The sequence below is a fragment of the Sinocyclocheilus grahami genome, unplaced genomic scaffold (genome assembly GCF_001515645.1).
Source record: "Sinocyclocheilus grahami isolate Dianchi unplaced genomic scaffold, SAMN03320097.WGS_v1.1 scaffold557.1, whole genome shotgun sequence".
NCBI lineage: Eukaryota > Metazoa > Chordata > Actinopteri > Cypriniformes > Cyprinidae > Sinocyclocheilus > Sinocyclocheilus grahami.
This window is the reverse complement of record NW_015505736.1, coordinates 213,666-223,548: the sequence shown is the minus strand read 5'-3', so window position 1 is coordinate 223,548 and position 9,883 is coordinate 213,666. Positions and strand designations below refer to the sequence as shown.

The window sequence follows — 9,883 nt, the reverse complement described above, 5'->3', positions numbered from 1 at the left end:
TTCAGCTCTCGAGGGAGTTGGATGCGCTCTGCATTCATTGCTTATTTCTTGTGAGGGATAAGCATGAATTGAACGCGCTTGTTTCACGAGGAGGCAGCTTGTGCTCATTGTGATGCATTCACAGGACTACTGAGGGGGATGTGAGAATTTCACCATTTACCTGAGTTTGTAGATAGCATTTGCAAGAGTGCGTTCGCCTCTCGCGAGAATAGCGATGCATTCGCGGCAGCAGTTTTCGTTCACGCTTGATTTCCGAGGTAATCTGGCGGTTGGGCGGAGCGTGTTTAGCTTCCGCGGGAGCTGAATGCATGCTGCGCGTTGCGTCGCGGTGAGAACATGGAAAGGACCTGATGGGAAATTTCTCCCTATCAGTAATTTCCTTTTGTTTATATAGTATAGGAAATTATGATCCGCACTCATGAGAACAATCTTCTTTTTTTCTTTTCTTTTACATTCATTACTGATGGGGAAAGTCAAGAAAAAGATCAAGTAACACAAGAGCGATCGTGCAAACGATGTTGTTAAACTTTTGTTTATATAGGAAATGTATAGTGTGGATCTGTCTGCAGTTATTGGACAGATGGTTTATATCATGTCCTTCTCAGATAACCACATTATACTGCACTCCGGCTTGAGTAAAAAAAAAGAAAACAAAAGAGCCTTCCATTCCTTCCCGATCTTCATTTGGAGATTGAGGAGGTTTGGAAAAATCCATTCTCGTCCCACATCCACAGATTCCAGCATACTAGTTATGCCAACATCGAGGGGATGTGTGAGAATGGTTATGAGAAGATGAGATGCTATCTCTCCATGGGGGAGACATCTTCTCTTAAGGCACCTGTTAAGTCAGGACCTGCTGTTGTTGACCGATTACAGTGATGGTTCACTCATCAGTTCTGGTTCCAGGCTGGTGATAGCCCTCATCTTCGGCTTGGACACGCAGCCTGGGCTTCTGAGGAAGTCTCCCAGCATCAGGTCCTCTAGTATAATGCTGCAACTTCAGGACCTGTGGGTCCTTCTCGTGGGCCAGTACTCTTTTGAGTACATGCCTCGCGACATGCTCCCTATCCTCTGGCCAGGTGCGAACTACTAATTTCTCATCCTGAGGGGTCTCCCGAGATTTTAATCATTCCTTAACCTTCATGCACGTTCTCTGAGCTAGAGCTCCTCTCGCTGATGCGTTGAGGAGCTCAATGCTCCACAGATGGTCGGGCCCGTGGGTCCTCACTGTCACACTGCCCTTATGGTTGAACCAATAATCACCCCTCTCTGGAGTGGGCTGGATTACACTGCATTCCCTGAGGTAAGAGGGATTTGTGTTTCTGTGGAAACCCCTCCCTTGTGCTTTTGCTCTGAGGAGCAGTAAGCTCTATACACATGAATGGTTATTGGGTTCCACTATTTCTTCAGATTCTATCGGGTCTGGTTATACGGGACTATTATTGAGATAGCAAGCATATGACCGTGTCCAGCTGCACCAGTGGACTTGTCTCTTATTGAGCCCTGCTGGGTTACCCCTTCTAATCTAGCACCCCCCTCCCCCTTCTGGTCGAGCTAAGTAGTGCTCCCCTCTCTGTGAGGGTTAGCTACGAGTCGCTCCGTGGCAGTGACATCAGGTAGTTGGGCTTCCCTGATAAGCTGCCTCTATTCGGGTCAAGTCAGGCAGTGCTCCCCTCATCTCAGAGGGTTGTCTTTGAGCCTGCCGCTCCCGACTGAGTGGCTGAGGACTTCTGGGCATCTGTGAGCAGATCTCTATAAAATCCATACTATGGTAAGTGCACCCGCTAAGCATCTGTGCACTTTCTAAAATCCACATGGTGGTAAGTGTGCATGCATAGAACTCTGCGCACATTCTAAAATCCTGTATGGTAAGGGTTACGCGTTTTTAGCCTCATTCCCTTTCTCTGAGTTGGCTTAGACCCCAGTACTCGCCTTGGGCTCCACTCAACTAGTTTGTCTCTGTTGAAACACTTTTAAAGCATTGCTCCCCTCACTGTTGAGGGTTATTTGTGAGCATGGTGCTTTCTTCCGAGAGTTCGAGTTCTCTCCCCTTCTGAGGAGTTGAATTCCCCACTCCATGGGCTGTTCTCGTGGTGGTGTTTAGCAGTGCTTCCCTCTATCAGAGGGTTGCCTATGAGCACTCTACCTCCTTTTCTGAATTCGGAGTTCTCTTCTCACGTGGAGAGTTGAGTTCTCTGTTTTCCCAGAGCACCTGGAACTGGCAACATCAGGTGAACTAGGCCCTTCCTCTGCCTCCCTGATGCGCTGAGTTTTTGGCTAAGCTTGCAGTACGATGCTATAGGTTGAGCCCCCTCTCGGCTGAGAGTTGGGTGTTATGCTCCCTCACCTAGGTAACTTACTGCTAGCCATTCCAGCATTATACATCTGACCAATCACAGCAGTGAGGGCTCACGGAAAGGAGGGGTTTAGAGAGACTGATTCTTTGAACTGCTTCGCACGTGTACAGTGACTAAAATAAGTATTTTACCACAGTAAAGTGACTTTAACTTGTGGTACTTGACTGTTGTGCTTTTATTTTCGTTGCCTCTCTTTAAACCAGTTTTTTTTTTCTCTAAATTCTGTTCCTGAAAATCATGGTGTTCAGCCAACTTCAACTATAATAGATAATATTTCAACATGTGGTGGGTTTTCCTAGATTGCATCACAGTTTTGGGGGCGTTGAGCTGAGTCCCGTTTGGCGGTGTGGAGGGAAGGGGATGGTTGCTTTTTATCTACATTTCACAGACTTCAGGGATTCATATCACCACCGCTCTTAAGAGTTCATGAATAATTCTTTTGGAAAACAGGTAATCAGAGTTTTTCATCAGTACTCATTCATGTTTAACACTGAAGAAATCTTTGCATTGATTTGTGTTAAATAAGGAAAGTGAATCAGCCTTTAAAGATTAAATATTTGGTAGATGATTCAGTCAATGCTGTTTATACAGTTTATTAGCTTTGTAAACTGTACTAAGCCATTTGTCATGTTTTACAGCTTAAAATGAAATATTGTGACATATTTCTCTTTCTTCTATTAACGATCATAGATGTCTCAACAAATGCTCAAGGTAACACAATGATACACAATGTAGCCAAAGGCTAAACATCCAATATGTTGCACAATATATAATAATATCATGTTTGTATATCACCTTTATTTATAATGCTGGTCTGAATTTATATATAGTTTTTTGTTCATTTTCCATGAAATTTCATTGACCATAAAACCAAAATGTGGGTCTAAATTTGAAGTAAAGTTACCTGTCATTAAACTGCCCTGCTCTGCTTTATTTCAGTAAAACTATAACAGCTATCTTTTAATAATGATTGAATTGTATTTCTTGATCTACAGAAGTTATCTGTGAGGGTGAACAACTCATCAACGTTGACATTTTATTTGGACATCCAGGTATCGTTTCACCTTATAAACCTGGACATATTTTAGTTTTTCGATGCACTGATGTGAACCTGAAGATGCATGGACAACGAACAATTGAATGCCTGTCAAATGGAAAATGGGATCACCCATATCCGATATGTGGAGGTATGAAGCAATATTGTAATATAAAGCAAATATATTTGCTTTAAATATTTAAGAATTGTTTTTAAAAAATGTTGAAATGTTTATTATTTATAATGTATAAAAATATATAAATTATATTCTTGATACAAAAAAGTGAAAGAAATAAAATCAAAAAAAGGTAATGACAACGTTAACATCAATGCGTTATTCATTAAAACATCAATCATTCATGCATCAAACATAAAGATTGTGTATGCTGTCTTTCTTCATCTCTTAGTGAGTTGACAGCTGACTAGCCCCAGTCTCCACGATACAGCAAAAATATGACTTGCTGATACAAAGTTAATTTCGTGAACTTATATGATTTTCCCCTATAAAAATTGTAGATTTAATGTTTCACCTAGTTTATTAAGACAAATGACAACTACTTATGAATGGATAAATAAGTCCAGATGGAGGACACTGCAATGACCAGTATTTCGTCTCTCTCTAGAAGTAACATGTCCACTAAACACAACAGAGAACAACATCAAAATGGAGCGATTCCCTGATCTTGAGGGTCCAGTCAAACCTGGATATAGTTTAACATTTTCATGCGATGGACAAGGACTGATTTTAAAAGGACAGAGAGAAATCACCTGCCAGTCAAATGGAGAATGGAGCAACCCATTCCCTAAATGTTTAGGTAATTGCAGAGAAGGTAAAAGCGTTGAATTAGTTGTCAGTGTATTATTATCTCAAGCATAACTTTTGCTCATTAAAATCTATGCACAAATTGGCACATAACTCATCAGGTCTTAATTCTCTTGATTTGGGCAAGGAAGCAACATCAAGAACAACATGGCAACCACAAAGTTATGAACTAGTAATGTGGCAGCAGGTTTTGCATGCCAGTCAGATTTTCTTCAGAAAATCAGAGTGAACCAGCAACTAAAAACACTTCAACAGAATTATAATTTTCTTTAAACACATTAACAATGACTATTTCATAGTCATTAATAGTTCTATACTATATGGCACATACTATATGGTTTACCGGCATAAAACGAAATTTGGCTAATACTAAGATTTATTATTGCCACATTTGCTTGGTGATAACAGTCTAAAAATAAAACCTGGGCCACCACCATACATGAACCATGAGAATGGAGAATGGAGAAAAAAAGAAAGAATCAATACAATACAATACAAAAATACTGATGATATTGATTACCTGTGCTATACATTTTTTGGTCCAATCAGATGCTCTTTAGAATTAAAATTAATTTAGTATTTTAGTGCCACTGTGCTACACACTCCCTCCCATAAGACACAAGATTTAATTGAATTAGTAATAGATTTTTTTTTTAATCCCTGAGATTTACTTGTTCTTAAAGGGTGACGTTATGTCCTCAGTATTATTAATTAAAGAAATCAAAAGGTAACAAACAGGTCTAATGCTATTCAGATAAATAAAAATGTAAAAAGCTAAAAAAGCAAAAGCTAATGTGATTTGTTAAAATAACAGATAGTCCTTTTTGTTGGTTCACACAATAAAAACCTCTTATCTACACACTGTTCTGGCATGAAAGATCTTAAATACAAAAACCTTCATACAAAAGGAAACAAGTATGTAATGAACAACAACAAAAAAAACTTAACATAACTATGTCTTGTACAGAAATAACCTGTGAGCTTCAGACAACCACATTTAGAGTAATAAAGATCAACCCAGAGGGAAAGACTATTTTCAGAGCTGGAGAAAGTGTGGAAATCACCTGCTCTAAAAAACGCCTTTGGTTTAATAAAGAAACCAGCAAAACATTTACATGCCAAGATAATGGGGAGTGGGATCATAAGCCTGTTTGTGAAGGTAAGATTATAGAGAAACACTTCTGGATTTGGTGATGGACTCACTACATGTTATTAAAAGCATGTGAATCTTGTTTCAGGGATTAGATGTGAAGTTCCACATGACCAGCATGTGTCTCACCCAGACCATTTATTCAGAGGAGATATGAAACTGGGAGCAAAACAAAATTATTATTGCGAGTCTGGGTATGGGAAAACGGCAGAAGAAGCCACATGTACACGAGACGGTTGGACACCAAATCCACTGTGCGCTGGTATGTTCTATTTTTAAATCTCACAATATGTGCAAATGAATGAAATTGGGAGCAAAAAAAAAACCATTACAATACAATTACCTCATTGTCATATTAGAGATTTACTAATGTCAGATTTTTTTTTTGGTGATGACAGTCTCAAGGAAATGTGGACCACCACCACACGTGAACAATGCAGATACAGTAGAAATGACAAAAAAGGAATACAATACAGGAGAGAGAGTTGAATACATGTGTTTTAATAAATACACATTGGATTCACATCCCGCTTTCTCCAAATACTTGACCTGTCAGCAAGGCGAATGGAGAGGGAATATTAAGTGTTTAAGTAAGTATAAACATGCTACACCATATATATCATGCATATACATTATGATGCAATCTTGTAGTTTAAGTTGTATGTTGTGATGATTAGTTAATAAATGTATACTGTGACACTGATAGTGACATGTTGGGTTTATTTCAGTGCCCTGTTCAGTGACAGTGGGGGATATGGATGAAAGAGGAATTGAGTTGGCCTTCGCTGATCAACAAAAGATGTTCGCGCCACATGATGATCACATCACCTTTAAGTGTCAGAGGGGCAAAGTTTCAGTAGGTTTTGCCCTAAGACAAAAGTGTAATGATGGAGTGATAACTTTGCCTGTTTGTGTGTGACAGTGGAAATAAAACACTGACGAAGCATCAGCTATACTACTAGACAAAAACAAATGGAGCAGATCAAAAAAAAAAAAAAAATCCCTATTCAGTTTATCTGTTTTGGACTAAACAACTAAAGAAATACAAAATGTATAATTCTTTAGATTTATAGGATGTATGAAAATGATATTAACCCTTTTAACCTTACATTTTTTTCCTATATACTGCAAGTCAGTGCATGTAATCACTTTATGTAATTCACTTTAAAGATTCATTTTTAATTTATGAAGATGTCATGAAAAAAATGTGACTTTTAAGATGAAGAGGACATGAAATGACCATTATAACCAGTAGATGGCAGCAGAGGATCACTCATTAGCTCAGTTCAGGTTATCTGCAGGATTTTTAGGCTCAAATTTAAGACCTGCACAAATTAAATGAATACCATATAAGTGAGGTAGGGCAATGTCTATGGTCAGGCCCGGATTAAGAACACATAGGGTCCTGGGGATATAGCACACCCAAGGGCCCCCTTCGTAGTAGTCTATCTTGGTGACACAACGTTTTGTACAACAGGAATAATTCGTTTTTTTTTTTATCAAATCTCCAAAACACAGATACAATGTGTATGCACACTAAATATCCCAGGCTACAACACATTAAAAAAAATTATACATTAACACCAGATATATGGTCAAAACAAACAGGTTTCCAGAAGCAGCAACAACTTTTGAGCATATACAACTCCCTTAAGGAGTTTAGTTTAAATAGTTTTATTATTAGGTCTTCTTTCTGGCCCTGGAAGAGGAGAATCATCAGGGCTGGACTGGTGCTAAAATTCAGCCCACACAGTCCCCATAAATGTTTTGCTGGGGTTAGGGCAATTGGAAGAAATTATTTATTAGTAAATAACGGGCAAAAACAAATGATATTTTTGAATACTTAAAATGCATTAAACAATATTAATATTCCATTATAATGCAGGCTCATAATTATTGAATTCATATTTTTCTGCAATTAAAGTTTATTAATTAAATTGTCCTTTGTAGTTGCCCTAATGAAAAGCTAATTCTTGAATCCAGAGTTAATTATAGTGTTTAGTCTTTTTACACGTTGCATTGCATCGCGCCGCATAAACATAAAATCATGTCTGCATTTGTGATCGGAGAAATGACAAACTACAAACGCTACTCTACACTGCTCAAAACTCGCATTTGAATCATCAGTGGCAAATTTTTTTAATATAAAAACGTACTTATAGTCTGTGAGTCAGAACAGCCGGCATTGTAGTCTACTCTACCAGGATCAGGACACAGTTCTCCATAAAATGCGCTGTACACATCTGAATATTTGTGTTGAAAGTGTTCTGGAACAGTGTTGTAAATATAACTATCTAGTAGTAAACATTCTGGTTGTTGAACAGAACATTTACAAATGAATTGCTTTCATGACATTACAATTGCTACAGGTTCAAGACAAGTGGGGCTGTATTGATAGCACTTAAAAAAAAAAAAAAAACACTTTTATTGAACCCAGTTGCTTAACGCAAAACACCCACCATTGCTCTCCTTTCATCCTGGACTAAGAGGACCAAGAGAAAACAAGCCTTGGTAAAGATGCTGCCACCTTTTTCTGCAACCTTATCTCCAGCCTTCTCCCGGTAGATCTGCAGAAGATCCAGGAGGGTTTCTACAGAGTTGTCTACATCATAAACTGCATCAATGGTTCTGTTGTACTGAAAAATATATTGAAAAAAGCAAAGTTAAATGCAATAAATTAAATCAGCATATTAAGTGATTTCATACAAATTTGTAACTAACAAACCTAATTCTTTAATTGAGGCAACATACCTTTGATAAGTTGAGAAGAACTTGGATGGATAATATGATGATCTCCATTGAAGGCACACTTCTGTTGCAGCTCCTTATCAGAGTGAAGATGGTGTGTGTTGCTCCGCTTTCAACAAGACGTTCACAGCACTCAGGAGAAAGTCTTGTGGCAGTTTCTTTAACCATGACAAAAAGATAACGTTAGCTGTCATTTTATGAATCAGCCAGCCTCCAAACTTTAAAAACAAGGTCTTACCCAAATGTTTCAAGGCTGCAAGAATGTACGCATAATTCTGAAGTCCAAGCAGGTAGCTTAGTGCTGTTGTAGTCTTGTTACACAGCTTGTCCTCTTCCTTCACCCCCCGATTTACTTCCCTGAGACGGCGCCTCATGGAAATGGCTTTGCTTGTGTCATGATGTTTTCTTGAACGATGACCCCTCCAGAGTGCCTTAAAACAATTAAGCACATTATAAAAATTCAAATTAATAGTTGTTCACCAAAAATAGAAAGCACGTCCAAAACCTACATTAACACTTCTGTGGTCTAAAGAAACCAAGTGACACTGTTTTTGAAAAAACTGTAAATAGTGAGTAAAATACATGTATATGTATACGTAAATGTATAAGTATTTATTAAGTCAGTTGTTTTTTTTATCAAGTCCATTTAAAGGGATAGTTCACCCAAAAATGTAAATTTGATGTTTATCTGCTTACCCCCAGGGCATCCAAGATGTAGGTGACTTTGTTTCTTCAGTAGAACACAAACGAAGATTTTTAACTCAAACCGTTGCAGTCATATAATGGAAGTGAATAGCAATCACGGCTTTGAGTCAAAAAAAACATACACGAACAAAACCAAATTAAACCCTGTGGCTCGTGACGATACATTGATGTGTAAAGACACAAAACGATCGGTCTGTGCAAGAAACTGAACAGTATTTATATTCCCATTCACTTCCATTATATGACTGAAAAGACTGCAAGGGTTAGAGTTAAAAATCTTTGTTTGTGTTGTACTGAAGAAACAAAGTCACCTACATCTTGGATGCCCTGGGGATAAGCAGATCTCAAATGACTTACCACTACAAGCACACACAAATCAGGCAACCAACTTGACTTAATTTACACACGCAACTGTATTGCAGATAACATTTAGGAAAAACCCCTTCATATCTCTGACCATTTCTTCATTACATTTAAACTACATTTTGCTACCTGTGTGCCACCAACAGTATACCAGTTACTTTTAGACTAAACCTACGCTCCCTTTCCCCATCCCATCTTTCCTCTGCAGTATCCTCCTCGCTTCCCTCACCAAGCCATTTCTCATCTCTGGATGTGAATGCAGCAACGGACACTTTATGCTCTACTTTAACCTCTTGTCTAGACTATATTTGTCCTCTCTCCTCCAGGCCAGCACGGGCTGCCCCTTCTAACTCCTGGTTATCCAGTGTTCTTCGTGAGCATCGGACCAAACTCAGGTCAGCAGAGAGACAATGGTGCAAATCAAAAGATCTGTCAGACCTGAGTATGTATCAGTTGTTGCTTTCATCTTTCTCTGCTGAAGTCCATACTGCCAAATCTTCCTACTTCCACAATAAGATCAACAGCACTACAGACACACGTAATCTCTTCAAGACATTCAATTCTCTCCTCTGTCCCCCTCCACTACTTCTATAACTGCTGATGATTTCACCACATTCTTCACAGACAAAATTAAAACAATCAGTAGTCAATTCTCAGCCCACACACACAGGACTTCAAACCAACCACACCCACTGCTAAAA

The 9,883-nt window shown here is 38.6% G+C and overlaps 2 protein-coding genes across 4 annotated transcripts in view; one reads left to right on the top strand and one right to left on the bottom strand.

The window, feature by feature from the left end:
- Positions 1-2,715: 2,715 nt before the first annotated feature.
- On the top strand, positions 2,716-6,394 carry LOC107556182 (complement factor H-related protein 4-like). Of its 3 annotated transcripts, none has more exons than XM_016239232.1 (8): positions 2,716-2,807; positions 2,996-3,068; positions 3,353-3,544; positions 4,017-4,223; positions 5,184-5,375; positions 5,455-5,628; positions 5,765-5,956; positions 6,095-6,394. In XM_016239232.1, the coding sequence occupies exons 1-8, from the start codon at positions 2,784-2,786 to the stop codon at positions 6,283-6,285; spliced, it is 1,245 nt and encodes a 414-aa protein (XP_016094718.1). In that variant the 5' UTR covers positions 2,716-2,783; the 3' UTR covers positions 6,286-6,394. The 3 variants fall into 3 exon arrangements, with proteins under 3 accessions (XP_016094718.1, XP_016094719.1, XP_016094720.1); XM_016239233.1 differs by having other exon boundaries at positions 4,017-4,208; positions 6,095-6,391; XM_016239234.1 differs by lacking the exon at positions 4,017-4,223 and having other exon boundaries at positions 6,095-6,391.
- Positions 6,395-7,807: 1,413 nt separating this feature from the next.
- LOC107556171 (abnormal spindle-like microcephaly-associated protein homolog) overlaps positions 7,808-9,883 on the bottom strand; it is a gene marked incomplete at its 5' end in the record, with an annotated part of 28,364 nt that continues 26,288 nt past the window's right edge. Inside the window, 3 exons of the mRNA XM_016239220.1 lie at positions 7,808-8,002; positions 8,118-8,272; positions 8,353-8,545. Coding sequence (XP_016094706.1) covers positions 7,808-8,002; positions 8,118-8,272; positions 8,353-8,545 — 543 coding nt within the window. The remainder of the gene's footprint in view (positions 8,003-8,117; positions 8,273-8,352; positions 8,546-9,883) is intronic.